This window comes from Amphiura filiformis, chromosome 11, assembly GCF_039555335.1.
Source record: "Amphiura filiformis chromosome 11, Afil_fr2py, whole genome shotgun sequence".
NCBI lineage: Eukaryota > Metazoa > Echinodermata > Ophiuroidea > Amphilepidida > Amphiuridae > Amphiura > Amphiura filiformis.
Window position 1 is genome coordinate 31639048 of NC_092638.1, and position 26359 is coordinate 31665406.

Here is a 26359-nt window from a genome sequence, read left to right on the forward strand (position 1 = left end):
CATTGCACTAGCCTTTTAGATATATCTCATTTTAGAATGAATCCCCACAATAGATGTTTTAATAGGATGATTTGCAGCCTTTCCACTAGATCTCTCTCTCTCTCTCTCTCTAGACATAATGATGTCTTTAGAACCTATTCGTGAGTCAATCTAAATGAGTACATGATAGGCAATGCTTAACAAAACCCCATACATCCACAGCTCACTTTTTAGCAACAAGTTGACCTTAATCAGTATCACTACAGTATGGAGTAATTTGTCACGCTCGACACGCATGCACAACATAACTCCATTCTGGCTGACCGTTTAGAATTTGTATAGCCATGTGCAGTCATGTTGTGCATGCACACAGTGCTGGAGGTGTACATTCATAATTGCATGGAACTCTGTACAATTATGATAATGCCATTAATTGCTTATTCCTCACAATAAGCACATGTACATAAGGTTGGATGAAGTTGACATATCGACTGCTCAGAAGTGGGTAAGTACAATAGCTTCTCTGTGAGCATTTGTGAATTTACACACAGTATATTGTACTCATCTACACATGGCAGCTATTGCACTTACCCACTTCTGGCACTGAGCAGTCGATACATGTGTGCATGCAGTGATTTCATTCTGAAATGCAAGTACTTACAACTCCACAGAAGTATACCAGCATTAACTCACAACCCAGGTCCACCATTGTTTACTAAAGTGACTCGACTTGGCTCCAAGCTTATCTTCCTGTTTTTGATCGATACCAACGACCTCTTGACATCACATGACCTTACTTTCAGCGAAGTCATAGTGAATCGGGACAAGACTGTAAATCATCCTGTTGCGATATTATAATATAATAATAAGAAAACAGGGCCTATCTAAAGAAGCCTACGCGCTCCATAAAGTTATCTGAATCCGCTGCCTGCTGCTACCGGCTCGCTGGTATCCATGTCCTCATCAATTGAAGCGATGTTGGTCACCATGGGACCAGTCTGAGATTTAGAGAGGAGGTCCTCATCAAATGCAAATTGAAGCTGTGATGATGGCGTCTTTGATGGACTGTTAAAAGAAGATGCAAAATATTAGCAAATTATTGGGTAATACTAAGATTTTACATTGAAAGGATTTTTAGTAAAAAAAAAAAAAAAAAAAGAAAAAGCGCAGTGATTTATAGTGCGCTACGCACAGGCACAACGCCTAGACGTTGATCCACAAGCCTCAGCACACTTTACAGGGTGTCGCTGACCACTACGGCCCCACATCATTCCATAAACCATTAAACAACAAATCAGGGACTTTGCTGCTTCAAGAGCGCACACCCTAGACATTCCACAAATAACCATCGCAACCAGGATCAGCTCCCGAGTTTAAATGCACGGGTTACAACGAGACAAATTAGCAGTAAGTTCCTTGTCCAGGGGAATTTCAAGCTAACTCAATTATTTATTATTTAAGTAATCCATTCTGACAGCTCTATGCAAACAAAAAAAGCATTCAGATTATGCAAAAATAAATATATAAATTTGTCAAAATCTGAGATTGAAAATGATGTTTAGCCAATACACACCATTTTCAATTTTTTTAATTTGAAAAAAAAATTTATATTTAAATTTTTTTTTTTTTTTATTTTATACAAATTTTTTACCAATTTTTTTAAAATGTTTGAATTTTTTAAAACCTCTTCAAATGTTCAAGCGTGCCAACAAATCGCCCTAGTATGCATGCCTATACGCTCTGTGCAATTAACTTTACACACACAATTCGATACTGGTATACCCCCTAGAGACCTTAACTATATTGGGGTAATCAATTTTACAGCAATTTCTAATGCACTGTGGAACATTTTGCCTTAGGAAACATCATTTTGTATCTTCTCAAGGAAATTACCCCATAAGCTTATTCCTAAACCCATAATTGGCTCCAAAAGGGCATTAGCTTTAAGACCACAAACACACCCCTGCATAAAGTTTATGATACACACACACACACACACATAACACTGCTATAACTGTGTCTTACCTAATTGGTGTAGTTGGTGTACATCCCATTGTTATCTTGCGTGGTGACCTGGCTTTAATTAGATGCGGCCTATGGATACTCTCTAGAACTGATGGGGCTACATAAGTAAAACCCTGCAAGCAAGCAAACAATTTATTTGTTAGTCAACTAACCGATACACTCAATAAAACTCAAAATATGACATAGTTGTTCTATATTTGCCAAGAACATTACACCAGTAATACATCAAATGCTACATAAACATGCCTGTATATCAAACTTTACTCAACACAGTTTAACTGGCTGCACACATTTACAGTGTTATTACTAATATATGTTTTTCAGGACATATACCATATTCCACCTAAAGAGCACTCAGGGTGCAGTTGTTAAATTAAAACTGGACATTTTCAATTGAATTGAATGCTCCAATTCAATATAAAGGAATATGACCTGTACAATAAACTTGATGCCAAGATTTTATTTCTGTGATATAATTTTGAGTTTCCATTTCTTCCCATAAAGTTAACAAAAAGTTTTTGGGACGCTACTTAAGGGGGTACTACACCCCTGCCTAAATTTGTGCCCATTTTTGGATTTTTCTTAAAAATTATAGCGCATTGGGGACAAGTAAGATATGTATATTATAGGGGCAAGGACTACAACTACTACACTGTAAATTTTATTTCAGCGCAGACAACAGTTGTGGGGTTACAGTCAAAAATGAGGGAAAACCAATATTTGATCAATAACTACTTGCTTTGAGGTGCTGAATTTTCAGCACAGTAGTTGTAGTCCTTGCCCCTAAAATATACATATCTTACTTGTCACCAATGTGCTATAAATTTTGAGAAAAATGCAAAAATAGGCATAAAATTGGCCAGGGGTGTAGTACCCCCCTTAAAGAAGGGGTGCTAATAAGGTTGAATATGGTAATTTGACACTGTTGAGGGCTGCAAGTGGCCTGAAACCATGTGTTGGTCACCCCTGGTGTAAAGTAACTTACCTTGAAGACTTGATTCATGCTCTCACTAAGCATTGAGTCATCTGGACTATCTACCGGAGTCTGTTTGGTAAACTTGGAATCAAATTGACTAGTATCATCCTCGCTTGCCTGTGAAGGTGCAAATATAGGATGGTCATTAATTGCAATGCCGTAAAATACTCCAAATATCGGAGCTTCATAAATCATGCATCATACTAGTGTGTTATTGAAAATACCCTCCAAGACAATTTTGGTGTGATTCCGATTCTTATTTTTCTAAAAGGACACAAAAATCATGCAAATATGCAAGAAATTACTTGATTTGGGTTTTTTTTTAGTTTGGAAGGCAAAACAACTTTATTTCCTTAATAAACAAGAGCACCAATGGCGCTGTGGCTCTGTGCTTTTTTGAATGTGAAAGTAATTGCAGTTGAATGTGCAACAGGTGAAACCATATACATTGTATGTGCCAGATCACATGCAATCATACATCTTGCTGGTTGGTAGCTATATCTTATTTGCAGAGCATAATACATCCATCAATAATCAATATTTTAAGTGGAGTGGTTAGTAAGCTGTTATTGCTTTTGTTCTTTATGGTCTAATCTTGTAAGTAAACACAATGACAATGAATTGGTCATGAAATTCTTATTATATTATGAAGTGTTTATTATTGTGACTGACAGCATGTACGGTAATATTCAATAGTTAAGACAAGGCGGTTATCGAACCATGAGTCTCGCCTGCTTTTGCGTCTGCCTGCTTTCGCAATTATTTTTGGTAGAAGTAAATGAACCTGCAACAACCCATGGTGAATTGCCTGACATTCAATTTGAACTTGATTGGACCAATATTGGAATTTGACCTTTGACCCATAAATGTTGGTGGTTCTCGGCTGGGCACAATTACCTGGCTGGTGGTGACTGTACCCACCAAGTCTCATCCCCATCCGACTAATTTGACCTCAGATGACCCCTAATGACTCCAAAATGACCTTCCAAAATTTTGGCTCCAAATGTTAATGTTGACTGTATCCACCAATTTTCATACTCATGTGACAGTTTTTAGTAATTTGACCTCAGATGACCCATGGGTGACCTCGGATGACCTTCTAAAAATTTGACCCTGAATGTTGACTATACCCACAAAGTTTCATATCCAGGTGAGGTTTTAGTAATTTGACCTCAGATGACCCCTGAGTGACCTTGGATGACCCCAAAATGACCTTCCAAAAATTTGGCTCGAAATGTTGACTGTACCCACCAAGTTTCATGCCCATGCGACAGTTTTTAGTAACTTAACCTCAGATGACCCTGGGTGACCCCAAAATGACCTTCCAAAAATTTGACTCTAAATATTGACTTTACCCACCAAGTTTCATGCCCATACAACAGTTTTTAGTAATTTGACCTCAGATGACCCCTGGGTGACCTTGGATGAACCTGAAATGACCTTCCAAAATTTGACTCTAAATGTTGACTGTACCCACAAAGGTTCATGCCCATACAACAGTTTTTAGTAATTTGACCTCAGATGACCCCTTGGTGACCTCAGATGACCCCAAAATAACCGTCTGAAAATTTGACTCTAAATGTTAAGTGTACCCACCAAGTTTCATGCCCATACAAGTTTTTAGTAATTTGACCTCAGATGACCCCTTGGTGACCTCGGATGACCCCTGAAATGACCGTCCGATAATTTGACTCTAAATGTTGACTGTAAGCACCAAGTTTCATGCCCATACGACAGTTTTTAGTAATTTGACCTCAGATGACCCCTTGGTGACCTTGGATGACCCCGAAATTACCTTCCGAAACTTTGACTCTAAATGTTGACTGTACCCACAAAGTTTCATGCCCATACGACAGTTGTTAGAAATTTGACCTCAGATGACCCCTTGGTGACCTCAGATGACCCCTTGGTGACCTCAGATGACCCCGAAATAACCGTCCGAAAATTTGACTCATAATGTTAAGTGTACCCATCAAGTTTCATGCTCATACGACAGTTTTTAGTAATTTGACCTCGGATGACCCCTAAGTGACCTTGGATGACCCCGAAATGACCGTCCGAAAATTTGACTCTAAATGTTAACTGTACCCACCAAGTTTCATGCCCATACGACAGTTTTTAGTAATTTGACCTCAGATGACCCCTGGATGACCTCGAGTGACCTTCACCCACTAACCAATACAAACTTGTTCTGTCTGGGGTCAAGATGCACCCGCCTACCAAGTTTGAAGAACGTGCGACCCCTAGTATCAGAGAAAAAAGTTTTTTGCATATTATGCATAAATTATGCAAATTAGGTAGGTAATTACCATATTTTGCGCTGAAAATCGAATCAGGTCGAGATTCTCTGGCCATGCTACCCCCACCACGTTTCATCATAGGGCTTAGCATTCTTACGGATCCCCAGAAACAGCTCCACAAGGCGGATTTCTTCAGATTTCCAACCATTTGGTAGAAGCACTCGCATAAATTAAAATTATGCAAATTAACAACTAAATGCGCATACTTTTCGCCAAAAACTAATCAGGTGATCAGCAGGTGTGTATCATTCCTGTCACAAGGTTTCGTTACCATGTGCCGCTATCAATTTGCGCTGATTTTCGCATAAATTATGCAAATTAGCTATGTTAATTTGCATATTTTCACCGAAAACATACGATTACGGAGCAAACTTGGATACCCTTCCTCCCACCAAGTAGCGTCCCCGTAGGTCTTACGGTTCCCCGAAATAACCGTCCGAAAATTTGACTCATAATGTTAAGTGTACCCATCAAGTTTCATGCTCATACGACAGTTTTTAGTAATTTGACCTCGGATGACCCCTAAGTGACCTTGGATGACCCCGAAATGACCGTCCGAAAATTTGACTCTAAATGTTAACTGTACCCACCAAGTTTCATGCCCATACGACAGTTTTAGTAATTTGACCTCAGATGACCCCTGGATGACCTCGAAAGTGACCTTCACCCACTAACCAATACAAACTTGTTCTGTCTGGGGTCAAGATGCACCCGCCTACCAAGTTTGAAGAACGTATGCGACCCTAGTCTCAGAGAAAAAGTTTTTTGCATATTATGCATAAATTATGCAAATTAGGTAGGTAATTACCATATTTTGCGCTGAAAATCGAATCAGGTCGAGATTCTCTGGTCATGCTACCCCCACCACGTTTCATCATAGGGCTTAGCATTCTTACGGATCCCCAGAAACAGCTCCACAAGGCGGATTTCTTCAGATTTCCGACCATTTGGTAGAAGCACTCGCATAAATTAAAATTATGCAAATTAACAACTAAATGCGCATACTTTTCGCCAAAAACTAATCAGGTGATCAGCAGGTGTGTATCATTCCTGTCACAAGGTTTCGCTCCCATGTGCCGCTATCAATTTGCGCTGATTTTCGATAAATTATGCAAATTAGCTATGTTAATTTGCATATTTTCACCGAAAACATACGATTACGGAGCAAACTTGGATACCCTTCCTCCCACCAAGTAGCGTCCCCGTAGGTCTTACGGTTCCCCAGATACAGCTCCGGACGGACACTCGGACATCCACACCCCCACACACAGACGGAAATAGTGATTACTAAGTCCCATCCTGAACAAAGTTCAGAAATGAAATTTTATCAATTTGCGCTGATTTTCGCATAAATTATGCAAATTAGCTATGTTAATTTGCATTATTTTTCACCGTAAACATACAATTACGGAGCAAACTTAGATACCCTTCCTCCCACCAAGTAGCGTCCCCGTAGGTCTTACAGTTCCCCAGATACAGCTCCGGACGGACACACGGACATCCACACCCCGGACAGACAGAAATAGTGAGGCGAGACAAAAAATGAAATTTTATAACAAATTTTTGTGTCTTGTGACTTGAGATCATTTGCATTTGTTTGCAAACACCAAAACTGTTCTGTCCTGACATGTCTGTTGTGTCATGTGTGTTGAACCCGGTCCAACCGAAAAATCCTAAGTTCTGTTCGGATCTGCCTGGATGCTGTACTCCGATTAAACAGGACTAGCCTACATCACATCACATCAGTGTTTATTTCTGATAGATTTCACTTCATGATTTTTTCTTCAATTTCATCACTTACGAAAGTACAAAAGTAGTAGTCAGTATAACCTCGGAGCAGTTCGTGTGAGACCTACGTACATGGAATAGTAGTACATGGCTTCCGAATTTGGAACTTCACATGTTCAACTTGTCATGCCGGTCGAGTCCCGCGTTTACAACTAAAATCAAACCACTTCTAGATTAAGTCCATCGCTGAATTTTACAAATAACTTAAATAAACATCTTTATATTTAATTAAAAAAATATTATGGTATGCTCGTAAATGCTTGAATGACATTTACCAGAAGCTCATGAGCTCAGAATGGTAAACAAACTAGCGTATTTTCACCTCGATTATGCACCGTAGCTCTCTGTGGTTGAGTTTGCAAGGTCAGTGGGTCAGTGAACTTAGGCTCCTACGCAGCCAGTTTGGTTACGCTCCCTCCACAAAAATGTTTGTGTGGAAGGGACGGAACCAAACTGGCTGCTGTAGAGACTACTGCAAGAATCGATCAATCACACAAAACTGTTTGCTGATTGGTTCAGAAATGGTGATGTCATCAATCAAGAAAAACTAATCGATTTATTGGTGCAAAATAGCCTCATAGAAAAGTACGAAGTTTGTTGAGCATCGCAGCTTATCGGTAAAAACGTGACCTTTAAAAAAAAAATCGGCACAGTGCTTTTCAGTACTGCACTTGCGCAAGCAAAATAGTCCCCTAGAAAATTCATTTGTTCGGATTTATTCGGGATTTATTCAAGATTCAGACATATTCTTGACTATTTTTGATATTCTTAACTATTTCTTTATTTAAATTATAAAGAAATAGTTAGAAAAGTTAAGAAGTAGTCAAATAATTTCTGATCTGAACTAAATGTACCTCCATTGGTTTCCGTCTGTATCACCCAACTTAAATTATACAGACCAAAATAATCTCTAGCACACACAGGGAACCAAGATATAACTCGATTATCGTGACTATTTTGGTCTTTTTTACCCAAAAATAATACTTTATCGCCTGCATTTCAATAAAATCTGGAGTGCATTCGATTCAAAAATAACTTGGCCAAACTTAGAAACGAAAGTTAAGTCCATATATCAAACAGGGAATTATCCTTAGCATAAAAACCAACAGCGTAATTGACCTGAAAATGAATGCCCCCTTAGTTGCATGATAATGGCTCCATAGCTACGCTCAGAGCCAAAAAACCAGACAAATACTTATTAAATACATAATTACTAAAGAGAAAGATTAAATGAAATGATTATGGAGGGAATGATCAACAGACCAATAAGGCCAGCATTGACCACCCCCTTTTATAAGACAGAAAAAAGAAAAGCAAAACGAGAGACTATCACACAAGACACACATAAACCTTGCTCTAAGAATGAATTGTAAGATGAGATATTTTTGCTGAACCATGAAATGGTATCAGCCTATATGAGTGAATGTTACTAGCTTACTTACTAGCTTACTTACTAGCTTACTAACTGACTAACCATTTGGTCTGAAATGGACATATCTCTAAATGTTACGAAGGTATGACCCCATGAGTGGTGTCATATGAAAGAGGAAAACATAAAGAATATAATAAAAATATTTCCAAACGTCAGAGGTCATCCTGGGGTCACAGGGGTCAAAAAGGTCATTTTAACCGAAAATGCTCGATTGAGCTCAAATTTAAATGCAATGATCCTTATGACATTCTAAGCATGTTTAAAACATTTAAACATTCATTTAAGGTCAGTAAGGGGTCATAAAGGGGTCAAAGGTCAAGTTTTCAAAATGCTTCAATTGAGCTGAAATTTAAATGCAATGATCCTTATGACATTCTTAACATGTTTTAAATATTTTAAAATTCATTTAAGGTCATTAAGGGGGTCATACAGAGGTCAAAATTCAAGTTTTCAAAATGCCAGCTTTCCACGACCAAGGTATATATTAAAACGGCGGCAATGAATCGGCCAGTCATACCTTCGTAGCATTTCGAGATTATGTCCATTACAGACTCCGGGTGACAGTGGTATAGGCCTACCACAATATACTGCCGAAGCCACATGGTTCAGCTATGGGGCGGTTATCGCTCTAGTTATTTAGGGAGTTCCATGTAGGTTTGATTACAATTGTTGTTGTTTCTTGTGTATGATCAGAGCATTTTATAAAGAAATTATTAAATGAGCAATGAGCATGGTAATTGATTAAGGGGGTACTACACCCCTGTGGTAAATTTGTGACTATTTTTGCATTTTTCTCTAAAAATGATAACACACTGGTAACAAAAGTTATGTATATTATTGGGGCAAAGAATTCAATTACTACACTGAAATTTCAGTGACTCAAGACAAGCGGTTCAGTATATATGATAGGAAATGAGGTACATCCTAGCGGTACCTTATTTCTTATCATAAATAACGAACCGCTTGTCTTGGGTCACTGAAATTCCAGTGTAGTAATTGATTCCTTGCCCCTATAATATACATAACTTTTGTTGCCAGTACATGTTATTAGTTTTTGAGAAAAATGCAAAAAGAGACACAAATTTATCGAGGGGTGTAGTACCCCTTTAATACAATATTTGTACATAAATACACTTTATTCTAAATTTTTGGGCATCAAGTACATGTAAAATATCATATTTATGATAAAGTGGTCCGAATGACTTCGATAGTGACAATTTGATATAGTTCTCACAGCCCATATTCAAAGCTTACATATTTGTTCAAGATATGTTTTCACATGTGATCCCCCAAATGAGAATCCTGTAATTAATACAAAAGGTATGCGGCAGAACAAGAGCACAGTATAGCGCATGCAAAACCTGTTCCGCCATGGAAATTGTAACCATTCTGAACTTTTTTCATTACTTTAAAGGCCATCTTAATTAAATCCTGTGTCTCAAAGCTGCCGCGCGCGTTAGTAAAATCGTGCGCGTAGTGCTCTTTGAAAATCAAGAAATTCATTTTTTTATGCTTGTCCGAAATCCTGTACTGACACATAAAAAAAAATTAAAATTAAAAAAAATATAGTAAAAAACACAGCATTCCGCATTAGGTTTTCAATTTCTCACAAGCTTTGAGACACAGGATTTAATCAAGATGGCCTAAACTGGATTTTGTGTTTTTCTTTTTGCTATCACCATCTTCTTCAGACAGGGTCAATATTAGAGCACAGCTGCACGAATAACTAAATCTTCATGATACTATTAGGAAAATGGCTAACATGGTGCATACAACTTTTTTGCACTAACAAAACAAGACAAAATTGGGCTATTCCATTTAAATTCCCCACTACCCCTGTGGAAGATTTTGGAAATATCTTCCACAGGGGGAGTATGAATTTCAAATGGAATGAACACATTAGCAGCTCGATTTGAAACTCACTCTCCCTCGGTGGAAGATTCGGGTTGAATCTTTCTCAGAGGGTGTATGAACTTCAAATGGAACTGCCTAATGTGTTCATTCGATTTGAAATTCATACTCCCCCTGCGGCAGATGTTTCCTAAATCTTCCGCAGGGGTAGTGTGGTTTTTAAATAGAATAGCCCATTGCGTGCAGATGTACACTTACTATTGGAGGAGTCATGGGCGGTTCAACTTTCATAGCCATTGTATCCTTCCAGTTAACATGTCTGAAGAACGCATGCTCCTTGATCTTCTTTGAGTCGTCGGGGCCGGCGCCTAGTCTTGCATTTACGTGTCTCTTTAGTAACCTCCTGACTAAGTCTCTGGCTTCGTTGGTCAGGTACGGAGGAAGATTCAATTTGCCTTTTAATATCTTATCTATTGTTCTTTTACGGTTCTCTGCTGTGAATGGAGGCTGGAAAATGACAAATGAAATTGTGCATTTTAAATGACGTGAAGGAATTACACACAATATGCATACATATCAGAACTAGATTTTCAAAATAATACTAAAATAAAAATACCTTATTCTTGTTATGTTGGAAAAATACAGTCAGGTTGAAGACACATTTTACATAATTTGTGACCTGTTATGTCAAAAAGAGGCACTTCGTTGAAATCGGATATTCCTAGGCTAAGTTATGGCATTCCAAGTGTCTTCCAAAAATGAGATGTCATCTTTTAAAGCTCAATATTTGTGGGGAAGTGATCAAAGTTGACATCAAAAAGTGCAAAAAAATGCAACTTGCAGATGAAATTTCAGTCTGAAACTTTCAGACAACATTTTTAACATTATTAGCATCACAAATTTGCAAAAACACTTTAAATTCCATGAAATCACCCTGGCGGTTTTTTAGGGCTGTTCCTCAAGTCACAGTCATGCCCAGAAGTGCCTCCCTTTGACACAGCACGTCACATTTTTTTCAAAAATGTAATAAGGTTCAAGTCTGTGTTGGTTTTTTTAATTAATCAATTAATCTACGGTTTGTTGTCATTTACTTACCCCTCCTGTGAGCATATCATACATAAGTGCTCCTAGACTCCACCAATCCACAGCTTTACCATGCCCACTCCTTGTTAGGATTTCTGGGGCCCTGCAAAAATACAAAAAGACAACTACTGTGACTTACACAATCCCAACTAGCCTATTACACTGGCTTTCAAAACAGAAAAGCCCTCTCTTGCTCTGATCGCTGTGAGTACTACTCTGCGCCAATACTTTGACACGTAATCAGCCAATCAAATTACTGGCCTATTGTTATGATTGTTAGGCGATTCAATTAATCAATCAGATCTCCACATCAATGTATGTTTACGCTGCGTACTGTCTCAAAATGTAAACAAGTACAGCCTATCCAAATGCATCACATGGAACTACTCGCCAAGTTATGAAGTATCCCACCTCCCTTATTAAGTGCAGGTTCCTCCAGTTTCACATAAATTGCTTCCTTGACTCCTATCTAGGTCTAATATCTTGACATCCTTGTTGGCGCAGGACTAATGATCAGTGGTTAAGAGGAAACCTCTGGAGGTTTAATTCAAACACGTCAACAAACAATTGCCACCAGAACATCAGATGGCCTGATGCATTCAGGATAGGATGTGAAATATTGCCACTCATAATTAAAAAGCAACCAGTATATCAGATTTTAATCTTAAATTCATATTAGATTATTTGGTCAATGACTTATATAAAAACATTACTTACATATATTCTATGGTGCCACAAAATGTGTGTGTCTGGGCACCCTCTTCTAATGACTCCTTACAGAGTCCAAAATCTGTTAGCACAACATGACCTAAACCAAACAAAACACAAGGAAATCATTACTTGAGTATTACACATATAGCAGATAGATTGGGTGAACAGCAATATGTAACACATTACTATGTCCTAGTCCTACATGACCAGCCCAGCCGGTCAGTTGCCTGATGAAGTCTGATGGTATCGGATGCAATATATCAAGTTGTAATGTAAAAATATGTTCCAGTACAAGATTTAATTCAAACCATTGATGTGAACCTTTTGGTATTTGAGCTGCTTTACTGAAACAAGAGAACTTATGGTGCTGTGGCCTTGCCTGAATTGTGAATTCACACCAGGAAATGTGTCATTTGAGCTGTAATATCTAACCCCTGAGACCACCTTTAGTTGTTGTTTTTTTTAACTCTGTGCAATATAAAAATGACTATATTGTGCAAGTTGTTGCAAGTAAACATATGTGACCTTCTCCCACGAAATGAGTATCAAGTCGCAAGTTCGGAGTTTTGATATGTTCCAACTGTTGAGTTGATGTTCTTTGTTTGAATACACCTGTATCGACAGTGGTATGGCCATTGTGAATGGGACAGAATTGAATACAGAGTGTATTATGTCCACATTCACAAAGGACAGTTGGATGGTCTCGAAACTCCAAACTTAACACTCATTTCGTGGGAGCAGGTCACATATATGTGACATGATCAAGGGGAATGAGTCACATGTCGACCCTGGTCGAAAATGAGTTTTAAATAGGTTTCTAAAGAGGACATTTAGAGCTTTCAGAAACTGAAAATCCCAAGTTGATACGACATTTTCTTTGCAAAGTTGCGTCAATTTATCAATCGCTGAAAACAATAGAACACAAAAGAATTTTGACACTTTCTTTGACAGTATATCCAAATCATTCCCCTTGATCGTGTCACATATACTCAATTTCAGTCAAATGACTATAATTATTTAAGATCATAATGCAGTCATTTAATATAAGTTTCAGTCAAATCAGAGCAATTTTCATTTCAACCTCTAGATGACCTTTGCCCTTGGAGGACCTCTGGTTGATTTTTAACATATAAGTATTTTCCCAATTTCAGGTGCCACTGTCTGAAATTTCATAAACACTTTGTATACCGACTCCTGGGTGACCTTTGACCTTGTTGTCCTTGAATGACACCCTACTGAGCCTTCCCATAACAACTTCGGCAATGATCTATTACTTCCAGGGGAAAATCAATATTTGTTATTTGCACATATTTACCTCATTTGACAAGCAAGTGTGAAAATTTCTTGCTATGAAATAGTGGGCTTTTGAAATGAGATGCTACACAACAAAAAACATGTCTATGTGTTACACACCTTGCTTGTTAAGCATGATATTTTCTGGTTTCAAGTCTCTGTAGATAATGCCTTGTTTGTGCAAGTGCTCCAGTGCTAGAACTATTTCTGATAAATAAAAACTGAAGAAAAAATAAAAAGTGAAAGTTGTAAGCTTACAAATTATTATTACAAACTAAATGAATATATTAATGACATTTGAAATGTCCCAATGAACCTACTACCAGAATGTTCGACTGCAGATCCGTTGGATAACACTTTTTCAATGGGAAATGAACTTTGCTGCTTGGATGAGGTCACGATGAGGTTAGCATTTATTCCGTATTGAAAAGTGTGTTCCGAAGGATCTGCACTCGACCGGCCTCCTACTGTTTGTCTCATGGAAAAGGGGACACATTTTATAAGATTCGCCTTGCTACAGAAATTTGAAAAACTCTTTTTTAAAAACTTAAAGATTGAATATATGTGAACATCCACCATGATTGGGCTGTAATGTTGACACTCACTTGGCAGAGCTTGTTTTGAGATATGGTCCACTGAGCCTCTAAAACAATAGAAAACAAAGGATTTCCCAACTCTCTCATTGATTTTTACTACCTTGCATATAAGCAACAGGGGCATGTAATATATCAATGTCAAGCTTATATTTAGGAAAAGTTGCACATCGTCCAATATCTCAAAAATTGAAAATGACGACATTACAGCCCATTTGTGGTGGATGGTCAGATTATAATATATTCTATGTCTTAAAACTTTCTTAAAAAATATTGAAGGAAAGAAAAGCACTCACCATGCCGTATCCTCCATAAATATTCCCTCTCTTTCTAGATGCATAAATAATTCACCACCTGAAATTGATGTAAAAACAATTGTGATATTTTCATGAAACAAATTTCTAAAATGGCGGTAATAATAACTTTGCAGCATCTGTTTTACGGTCATTGTGTGAAATCACCTGGATTTATGTTAGGCCTCGATCATTTTCTGAGGGAGCGTCCTCGGGCCAAAACAAACACTTCCGATTTCCTGCAATGACCTCAAAACTGATAGCGCACAGTTATTATTGTTTAATCGGTTACTCAGACCATTGGGGTCATTTTTCCCAATACATTTATTAATCACATTCAATACGGAAGACAATGCAGATCAATAAACTCTGGGAAGGAAGCCCAGTTTTCAATGCAGGAGGAAACCAGAGAATCCAAAGAAAACCTGCGAGAGCGTGTATGGACCACATATGATAGTCTGGGAACGACCGAGGCTCGAACCTGGGACCTCAGTGGTGTAAAGCCAAGAGAGAACCTTCCATTTAGCCCCTGGTTCATTGAAAAATAGCCCCTGGTTCCCTGTAAAACCTTGTGAACCAGGGGCTATTTTTTTTACAAAGTAACCCCCTGGTCCGGCTCTTCTCATTCCCAGGCTGATTGAGTCAAATATCAAAATATACACAACAAATTTTCCCATCCATTGAATAGCCCCTGGTTCATTGAAAATAGCCCCTGGTTCATTGAAAATAGCCCCTGGTTCCTGTAAAACCCTGTGAACCAGGGGCTATTTTTTTACAAAATAGCCCCTGGTCCAACGCTTCTTATTTCCCAGCCTGGAACCTTCACTAACCCGGTCCCCTCGCTTTGTTCTTTTTCTTGATGTTTACTGCAACTGCTAAAACACACACTTAAACTGAGCAATGCAAAACTTACCGCCTAGATATTCTAATATAAGATAGAGCTTTCCTCCAGTCTGGAAGGCATAATTTAATTTGACAATAAATGGGTGTGCTACTTCTTCTAAGATATTCCTCTCTGCTTTGGTATGAGCTGTGTCTTTTGCATTCCGTACTATTACCGCCTGTAAGTGGAACAAAATAAAAACTTATACATTAAAGGGATAATACCAGGGTGTTAGCTAGCCACCCGTCATTTGGGACAGGCAAAATTAATGGCTGTGACATATTTTAGATTCTAATAATAATGAATAAGTTCTGTGAACTCAAAACATGACCAGACTAATAAATGAAGGCTATAGCAATTATCTTTTTGAAATGATTGAACCCCCCCCCCCAGATGGGGCAGAGGTCTGGTTTTCAGGGTCAAAATATGGACAGGCAATTTTGGTGAAAATGACAGGCACTTGTCAAATCCTAGCTAAGACCACCCTTTACATAATGTAGATGTACTCAAGCTGGACTGAAAGCACCTGACCTGAGAACAGCGATGCAGGACAGGAGGACATGGAAAGCTGAAGTTGTTGGGGAAAACCACCCGAAATAAGTCAGCATTAGGGAACGTTCATAAATACTTTGGTAGGGGGGCTGGAAAATTTTGATTTTGGTATGTCAAAACTTTTTGACCCCCCCCTCTGTCTGTATGTTAAACTTTTAGAACCCCCCCTCTTTATGGACTAAAAACTTTTTTGACCCCCCCCCCTTTTGTAAACACCCAAACTTTTTACCCCCCCCCACACACATAATGAAGGTATACTAGTACTTAAAATACTCCACTCTTGTTTCCACTTTAGGTAATGCTTTATTTTACTAGTATAGTGGATTAAACTTACACAGTTTCAACCTTGTTACAAATTCAAGCAAACAGATCCGCAATAAATTTATCATTTATCAGTGTCACTCTTACAGGCCTTATATCTAATAGGCCTAAATTGTCAGGACATCATAAAATATAAATAAATTGCTTTCAAATAAGGTCTCAAAAGTTATTGCACGGATGTATCAGGGGTGTATCCAGCTTTCTTGGTGTGTGTGTGTGTGGGGGGGCAAATGAAATTTTGGGCACAGACGAAAAACAATTGCAGTTGCTTTACATACATATATACCGGAGCTTTAAAAAAATGCTTTACTGCGCGCGTATCGCGCACAAATTTTGTATTTTACTCTATTTACGCCTATGATCGGGATGAAAATGGCTTTATTGTGACAATGTGCTACAGCGTAGCACGCTAAATTTGTATTTAACTTTTAGACCCCCCTTTATGGGTGTCAAAACTTTCTTGACCCCCCCTTTTGCCATGTCAAAAACTTTTTTGACCCCCTTTTGGAAGGTCAAAACTTTTTGACCCCCCTACAAATTTTCCAGCCCCCCCCACCAAGGTATTTATGAGCGTTCCCCAAGTAATAAGTTTACAAGCAATCAAGCTCATTTCCAAGAAAGTCTATTCTGTGCAAGACTTGACTGAATCAGCCACATTTTAAAAGCTTACCTTTTTCAGGACCTTCATAGCAAATATTTTCCCTGAATCTGTTCCATTAATCTTCTTTACTTGAAACACCTGTTGACATGTTATAAAACACAATGTTAAATTGATGATGAAAAAACATAAGAAGACAACATCTCTCATCGGAATATATAAAACATAAGAAGACAACATCTCTCATCGGAATATATAAAACATAAGAAGACAACATCTCTCATCGGAATATATAAAACATAAGAAGACAACATCTCTCATCGGAATATATAAAACATAAGAAGACAACATCTCTCATCGGAATATATAAAACATAAGAAGACAACATCTCTCATCGGAATATATAAAACATAAGAAGACAACATCTCTCATCGAATATATAAAACATAAGAAGACAACATCTCTCATCGGAATATATAAAACATAAGAAGACAACATCTCTCATCGGAATATATAAAACATAAGAAGACAACATCTCTCATCGGAATATATAAAACATAAGAAGACAACATCTCTCATCGTAATATATAAAACATAAGAAGACAACATCTCTCATCGGAATATATAAAACATAAGAAGACAACATCTCTCATCGGAATATATAAAACATAAGAAGACAACATCTCTCATCGTAATATATAAAACATAAGAAGACAACATCTCTCATCGTAATATATAAAACATAAGAAGACAACATCTCTCATCGGAATATATAAAACATAAGAAGACAACATCTCTCATCGGAATATATAAAACATAAGAAGACAACATCTCTCATCGGAATATATAAAACATAAGAAGACAACATCTCTCATCGGAATATATAAAACATAAGAAGACAACATCTCTCATCGGAATATATAAAACATAAGAAGACAACATCTCTCATCGGAATATATAAAACATAAGAAGACAACATCTCTCATCGGAATATATAAAACATAAGAAGACAACATCTCTCATCGGAATATATAAAACATAAGAAGACAACATCTCTCATCGGAATATATAAAACATAAGAAGACAACATCTCTCATCGGAATATATAAAACATAAGAAGACAACATCTCTCATCGGAATATATAAAACATAAGAAGACAACATCTCTCATCGGAATATATAAAACATAAGAAGACAACATCTCTCATCGGAATATATAAAACATAAGAAGACAACATCTCTCATCGGAATATATAAAACATAAGAAGACAACATCTCTCATCGTAATATATAAAACATAAGAAGACAACATCTCTCATCGGAATATATAAAACATAAGAAGACAACATCTCTCATCGGAATATATAAAACATAAGAAGACAACATCTCTCATCGGAATATATAAAACATAAGAAGACAACATCTCTCATCGGAATATATAAAACATAAGAAGACAACATCTCTCATCGGAATATATAAAACATAAGAAGACAACATCTCTCATCGGAATATATAAAACATAAGAAGACAACATCTCTCATCGGAATATATAAAACATAAGAAGACAACATCTCTCATCGGAATATATAAAACATAAGAAGACAACATCTCTCATCGGAATATATAAAACATAAGAAGACAACATCTCTCATCGGAATATATAAAACATAAGAAGACAACATCTCTCATCGGAATATATAAAACATAAGAAGACAACATCTCTCATCGGAATATATAAAACATAAGAAGACAACATCTCTCATCGGAATATATAAAACATAAGAAGACAACATCTCTCATCGGAATATATAAAACATAAGAAGACAACATCTCTCATCGGAATATATAAAACATAAGAAGACAACATCTCTCATCGGAATATATAAAACATAAGAAGACAACATCTCTCATCGGAATATATAAAACATAAGAAGACAACATCTCTCATCGGAATATATATCTTATTTGGTACCTTATAGAATGTCCCATGAAAATTAGGTCCTAAATATGTGCCAATTGTTTTGAAATGTATTTGTCTACTTCTCAAGCAAAGCATGTTGCCCAGGAAATGTGTTACTTCAGTAGCAGTATCTGGAATAACTCTGTATCATACCCAAAAACTATCACTACGTAACCTTTATTCTAAACCTTATAATTATGTGACTGTCTGCCACAATGTGCTGTAATGTCAGCATTTTCACTCTTTTTGAGATATTGGACATTGAAGTCTTTCTCTGGCTACAAACCATCCAGACCACTTTCAGTGTGAACCTACCTTTCCATAGCCTCCTTTGCCAAGTACTTTAAGAAGCTGGAAGTGTTCTGGGCCGACACGCTCCTGGCCTGGATTCACTGTATCCTCTGATAAGGCAACTTGTTCTACGTGGTCACCAATTGCACTGAAAATTAATACAAATTGCACTGAAAATGAATGTTGGGTCATTTAAGTAAGAATGGGCAAATCATAACTTGACCAATACCAGGGATTGAGGTTTAAAGCTCGCGAGTGCGATCACACACCTGCGATTTATAGCACACCTCAACTGCTAAATTTCTTACCGGGTGCAATTTAATAGCGCACCAGACAGCCAGAAGTGTGATATGTAGCATGCCTGTTATTTTCAAAATTCACTCCTGATGTACTGAAGAATGCTTAGAATTTGGGGGGCACCAAGGCCAAGTCAAAATGGTGTTTTTTTTAAGTATTCATAGAATTCATACTGCACAAACTTCCAGAGAAGAATGTCACTCTCTTGCTCTGAATCACTGATCAACGAGTGCGCACTGTTAATGACAGTCATAGAGCCCGGGGCTTTGTGTTCACTCCATGGGCGCTGTTCTGCATCCAACGAAATGTGTAATCACAGGTATGTTGTTACAATTGGGTTTAGGCGGGGTTTAGGCCCCCATTCAGCCTGAATCAGAACCCCACATCCAAATGCTGTGTACTCGCACCACAAACAAAAGAGTGCCATTCTTCTCTCAAATACAATCTCAAGTTGCTTTGAAAAGGCAACTTTCTTGCATGTTTTCATCATAAATTGTTTGTTGAATAGTTAGCTACATCCATATATATTGTAAAAGCTTTGTCTTGTTATTGTCGTTTTCGATACTTACTAATCTAATGATGATCCCAGAGTCTGATAAACCTCCTGTGAAAACAAAAACAAAAAACATACAAAATGATTTGTGGACAATGTTTGAATATCGGAGCGTTGAAACATCCTACATTATACTATGAAGTAACTGGTGGTGGGCCTGGTGGCATACAATGTACCAAACAGTTGGTAGGCAGTTGTCATTTTTTCTTTGGATACAAGTATGTATGGCTTGTGTGCATTCCGTTTTGTTGAGTACCTAGGATTTTAAAGTTTGATAAATTTATAAATGGATATTTGGTTAAACTTCCCTTACCCACTGACCGATTTTCTCAACAGTATCACACTAGAAGATACACTTTTACCCAGGCTAGTCATCTGTTCCGCACTAATAATTTTGAACTAATTGTACCGCTTACCTCAGAGACCTCTTCATCTGATTCAAACAATGGGTCTGACGGTGGGTTCTCATCGTGTAATTCCAGAGGGAATAGGCCTCCCCCTGCTCCTGCCATTATCACTCAATCAAACCTTACTACTAGAGATACTGATTACCTACAAACACATAACAAAACAAAGCAAACAATGTCATGTTAGAATAATAAACAATTTTTTCATCATAAAAAGATCAAAAATCAACATTTTGTAGGAGGAGGATACCCCCAGCCTATTCCCCGATCCGGATTTTCCTTCACGTTCACTAGAAAGATTGTGGCCATGATTAGTTGGTCTCTACAAAGCCGTTTTGGCCCGCTCGCTCCACACTATACTAAAATGCAGTAAACCTTTGACGAGTAGCGTATTGTAAGGATACATCGGCGTATTTACTGCGTTACGCACTTGTCTCTGATTGGCTGCTAAGGCGATATATTGTTGCTGAGTGGAAATTTATGAATGAACTGTGCGCCGTACGCGTTGTTAGCGCAGAATTTGCAACATCACGGTAGTCGCGCTCGTCAAAGGTTTGCTGCATTTGACTATAGAAGTGGAGCAAGTGGAACCACAACCAGGCGTTTAACAAAATCATTTTGGGTGGCCGCTTATTTTTTACCTGGTTTACCTAATTTTTCGTGAGGGGTTTATTAGAGACAAATTTACGTACGTTATATAAGGGTTCTGAGATGTTAGTAGCTTTTCTGATGTAGAAAATATATCGCAAGTTTACACACTTCTACATACATGTTTAAGTCCTCCATTTATTTCACTGTCATGCCAGTTGTTGAGTATTTGACTTTCAAATTTTCACATGATCAGTGATCATCACATGCTCAATTTCTATCAATCCTACAGAATTCACTGTTTGAACGTCAGTGTCAGTCACTTAAACATTAATGTCATGATGTAGCCCGGCCGAAGTTTTGGCCTTTCTTTAACTAAATGAAAATATCCTGGGTGGGTGCTTATTGGGCATTTGGGGCATGGGCGCTTATTGGACATGTTGGAATGAATACGGTACTTATGTATATGTCACTGTGATAACGACAAAGCTTCCGAATTTGACAAAATGTTGTAAGCTTTGGTCACATGTACAAAAATGTAAACACAAAAGGGTGGGGGGGGTTAGTCACTGTTATTGGTTTTCCCTAAAGCCGTGTACTCACAGCGTACTCCCTAAAGTCCTAGTGAGTAAAAAAGAAATTTTTGGCGTTTCTGATCGTCACGATGAAACAATTTTCAGGACAAAATCCCTTGTGCCGTTCTCGGTCGCATTTGTTTAGTCGTCTGTAAGATGAGAGGAACTTCCGGTGTACTTAATTGATGGGAATGTTCTATTATGCGTAGGGGAGGCAGATTTATATTGTTGTGTTTCGCAAAGATGGCTTATTTTTTAATGTGCTATGTGCATATGTATATAAAGAAATACAGAACTGTATAAATTATTTTTGAAGGAATCTGACAACACTTTATAGGCTTATCTCTGAAATGTGTATATCTGTTTTGTATTTTTCCCCTATGGTTATGATACAATGTACATGTATATCGTTGATGCTGGCATATGCTAATTGCTATCCATGATGCTATTTTCGTGACACAAGTATGTCAACAATTACATGAATTAGCCAAGTGACTTGCAATCTAGTAGATATATAGAAATAGTAATGATAAAAGATTTTATTTAATTATAATAATATTATTGATATTTTTGGTGGTACACTGATTAATAATGATATTGGTGTGTTTTCGATATGTGAAAATTAGGTGGCCATCAATTTTAGCGTTTATATTTTCACGCGTGATCCTTGTTGCACAGAGTACTCTCTCCTCTGTGCCTTGTTTTTAATCTAATTACCAGTCGTTCAAATCCGTACTTATTGCTGGCATTTTGGGCTTATTTATTGTTGCATTTGGCAACCCTGGATATTCCTTATTGTTGTCTCACTCCCTATGCCGTTAACGCACTGTACGTGTAGTGTTCCTAGTTTATCTCGCCATTTTGGGCGCTGACCTCAATGCTTAGCAATTAGTGCGACTGGTAAATTTTATGTTTGCATATCATTTGTTACATTTCACTGATTTCAGTTCGTGATCATTTTTGTGGGGGATGGTGAGAGAGACGGCGTCGTAAATCATCTAATTTCGCCGAAATTCAAAATCATATTGCGTTACAAGAAGTAGGTAAGAATCCTGGTATGGGTTAGATCCTCATTATGAGTACAGTTTTATATGCATAGTCCAAATTTCAAAGAAATTTGTTAAATTGGAATAGCGGCGCAAAGTCTAAAGCGTAATTCTCCATAGAGATAGCGTCACATTAGCGTGTAAATCAAATTTACACACAAAATGGGAAATCTGAGGCTGATGGACATAGGAGCAGGCGTCCATGAGCCTCAGCGAATCTAGGGGCATGAGGGGGTTCAAGACCTGGTAAAAAGGGTGTCTGGCTAAAAAAGCGTGGCGGAAAAATAAAAAGGGTGGGGTTTGACACCCTGACAAACAGTGAATTCTGTGGGATTGATAGAAATGGAGCATGTGATGATCATGTGAGAAGTCAAATACTCAACAACTGGCATGACAGCTGGGTAGTACAAGGAACTTATACGATGTCCTCATTCACAAACTGATACTATCTGTCCATTAAGGCTGGCATTTTCGGTCGGGTAAACGGGTACCCGCCTGAGATTACATTACCAGGTAGGAAATACCCTCCCGGGTACCTGAAATTAAAAAAAAAAAAAAAAAAAAAATTTTTTTTTTTTTTTTAAGTTTTTTATTTTTTCGTTTTTGTAGTGTCCCTGGACCTAGACCTAAATGCTAGGATCATTCATGGTTGACCTAAAAAAAAAAAAAAAAAAAAAATTTAAGTTTTTTTTTTATTTTTAATATGAAAATTGATAATTTGTATTCATGTCATAGTCTATTAATGATTTCAAAATGCATTCAAATTCAATACATTTTGAAATCATTAATAGACTATGACATGAATACAAATTATCAATTTTCATATAAAAAATAACAAAATATCTTGAAATTATTTTTTTTTTATTTTTTTTTTTTTGTCAACCATGAATAATTGGCATTTAGGTCTAGGTTTAGGATTATTTATTTTTTATTTAAAAATAAAAAAAAAAAAAAAATTAAAAAATTTTTTTTTTTTTTTTTTTTATTCAGGTACCCGGTTACCCGCCCTGAAAATTGCGGCGGGTACCCGAGTACAAAATTACCCGAAAATGCCAGGCCTACTGTCCATCGTATAAGACTGTTACCGCACGGCAACTGGTTGAAGGAATATTACACAGTCAAGAATAGGCTCCATCATTTTCTTGTTCTGATCCCTCACAGTCTCCCAAAACATCAAAAGCGTTGTACATTTACTTACTTAAGACTGTCCTTTTTCATATAACCTTTTTCATATAATCCTATGTAAGTCCCATATCACATCGTTATCGGCGATCATGTTTTTTTTCTGAAGTTTGGCTGGTACCTACCAGCGCGGCGTCATGCACATGACGTGACACAGCTAAAATAATCGACCGGGAAGGCGAATCAGGGATCATTAAAACGTCAACAAATTTCAAAACATAGAAATCAGTAAACTTAATGGCGAGGGGTCCGAATTTTGAGCCATACAACTACAAGTTTACGTGGTGAACTAGACAGCTGGGGCACATGGGTAAAGTAATATTCCCTTTGACAGCATAACCATCGCGTATACGCGCGCGACGTCAAGCGCGTGCATTGGACCTTGTGCAAAATAATACACGCTGGACGGCTAGCAGTACGCTTAATTTGTAAAAGGAAATCTGAATATTACTTTAATGACAATTCATGACAAACACAATTTACAAACAAAATATGGCAATTGAAATTTTCGTGGAAAGATTAGGCTGCTGTTTCAAATTCACCACAACACACCAATCTAATCTTTCACTCTGTTTTAGAGGGAGGTTGAGGAATAGCCACGGAATAGGAAACTCTTAACAACACTCAAGACCAAGAGACTGACAGTATGAATGCTTTGTGCAATGAATTACATGATCTGATGATGCATGGCTTTTATGCACACAAAAAAAGCCGGCTTGACTTACCGTGTACGTTAGTTACCACTTAGTTATAACGCCTTTCTTTTATGATTTAAGACTCCATGTGGACCTTCAATTACGACTTATTATATGTTACTGACATTCAAGTCATTCTTACACCAAGAAAATGAGATAAAGACTGGCATGATGTCATTATTTCCGTAAAATATTTCAGTACAAAACCTCAAAGTGTACGACAGATCGAGCAAAAATAGCGCCACTGACGGCTTACTTCAATAAGCAAAAAAACACGTGGGGTTGATGAACAACCTCTTGAAAGAAAGTGTTTAATGTATTCATGATTCTAAATATGTATTAAGCAAAATAAAATTAGAATATGTTTAGTTATTAAAATAATAATATTAATGCGTATAACATCAGTATTTGTGCTTGATGTGAGCAAATATTTAATAATTATGATAATTTCAAGCGGTAATAATTGACAGCTCAAAGTTTATCTGAACGGTATATTTCTACTTGGAGTTGGAACTCCCGGTAGTTTCTTGCTATATTTTCTGTACGTAAATTCTTTTAGAAATCACCCAAAAAATGTCACCGAAGATTTCGCAATACCCAGTCAATCATCGTTTTGCACAATCATTTAGAGATAAGTTATCATAAATTTCATCATGATTAGGCCAAGTAAAATAAATAACAAGTATACAGTCCCCGCCCTCCGCGATTTTTGGAGATTTTCACACAGTTTTTGCTATTTTTCTTATTTGTTTCTATTAGATGAAAATCAAATCATTAGGCTGGGTCTATTTTGACAGCTTTTGACAATAGGTCTATTCCCATTTCATTTTGATGAGATACTGACAAAAAAAATAAAAAAATAAAGGCCTATTCAATTTCCCGGGTTCAATTTTTATGGTCAGTTTAGGACCTATTCATATTTGACAAGAACCTAATCATTTTTTTTAAAGTCAAATTTGATGAGTTTCTTGTTGGCCGTATGAAATTAATATTCAAAGTGGTTCTCGTCCCTCCTCAATTTCTGGGATAGGCCCTAGGCCTATGATGAGGGCAATTTTTTTTAATAATTTTTTTTAAAGATTTTTCACAAATGTTTAGACTTTGAAATACTTATTATTCTTATTTGCACTCTTACTTTGTTTCTCAGTAAATTCAGACGAAACCCCGACAGCCTAACTGTTATTTTTCATATAAATTTTGCTCCCTTACGTAGACGAGACCCCAGTCCAACTCATTATTATTTGACAAGATTCCCATTTCATTTTGATGAGATTCTGACAAGACAAAAATATAGGCCTATGAAACTTTTATGGTCAATTTAGGACCTATTTATATTTGACATGAACCTATTCCGGGTTTTTTTAATGACATTAGGCCGTAGGCCTATAAAATTAATGGTTTGGTTCCGCTCGTCCAGAGGATTTTCATGAATCCAATGTAAAATGAGCATTGTCAGTAGTTTTCGGTCTTTTCCAATTAACAGTGCTCGAGGAAACGACGAGGCCCCCTTTTTTTCAAATGTGAGATTCTGAGGAATAAACCCCAAGAGTACCACAAAAAGACTTGGAAGTGATCCTTGTTCTCTAATAAACTTATATACATGACATTAATTGTCATAAATCATTCCAAGGTCTAAAAAAATTTAAAAATCTAAAAATAAATAAATAAAAAAAATCCCAGAAATTGAGGAGGGAGGGACGAGAACCAAAACATTAATTTTATACGGCCTTAAAGCAATCTTATCCAATTCGATGAGTTTCTTGTTAGGCCACATAAAATTAATGTTCAAAGTGGTTCTCGCCCCCCCCCACCCTTCCTCCTCAATTTCTGAGATAGGCCTAGGCCTATGTCAAATTTTTTTATAAAGTTGTTTTTAGATTTCTCAAAAATGTTTAGACTTTGAAATACTTTAGGAAAACTTTATAATATAAATAAGTTTATCAGGGAGTGTTCATAGATACCTTGGTGGGGGCTGGTAAAAAGGGAGCTAGTTAAAAGAGGGGGGGGGGTGCAAAAAGTTTTGAAAGTCCTCAATAATTGGAGAGCTCATTTCGGACAATTCCGAGATTTTTAAGGCATTTCTAAGC

The 26359-nt window shown here is 37.2% G+C and overlaps 1 protein-coding gene across 1 annotated transcript; it reads right to left on the reverse strand.

The window, feature by feature from the left end:
• Window positions 1-360: 360 nt before the first annotated feature.
• LOC140164730 (ribosomal protein S6 kinase beta-1-like) lies at window positions 361-24512 on the reverse strand. The gene is made up of 14 exons (XM_072188087.1): window positions 24303-24512; window positions 20196-20331; window positions 19796-19830; window positions 18954-19077; window positions 16751-16819; window positions 15238-15385; window positions 14328-14385; window positions 13559-13659; window positions 12152-12242; window positions 11447-11537; window positions 10610-10858; window positions 2990-3097; window positions 2005-2117; window positions 361-1044 (listed from the first exon to the last, which is right to left on the reverse strand). The coding sequence occupies exons 2-14, from the start codon at window positions 20289-20291 to the stop codon at window positions 891-893; spliced, it is 1437 nt and encodes a 478-aa protein (XP_072044188.1). The 5' UTR covers window positions 20292-20331; window positions 24303-24512; the 3' UTR covers window positions 361-890.
• Between the last annotated feature and the right edge of the window lie 1847 nt (window positions 24513-26359).

Excerpts from the sequence above, each read along its gene's own strand:
- LOC140164730 (XM_072188087.1), bottom strand. The coding sequence starts at position 20,291 with ATGGCAGGAGCAGGGGGAGGCCTATTCCCTCTGGAATTACACGATGAG. Across the intron at positions 13,660-14,327 it reads TTTATGGAGGATACGGCATG|TTTTTATTTATCAGAAATAG; the intron begins GTGAGTGCTTTT and ends TTTTTTCTTCAG. Across the intron at positions 12,243-13,558 it reads TATCATGCTTAACAAGCAAG|GTCATGTTGTGCTAACAGAT; the intron begins GTGTGTAACACA and ends TGTTTGGTTTAG.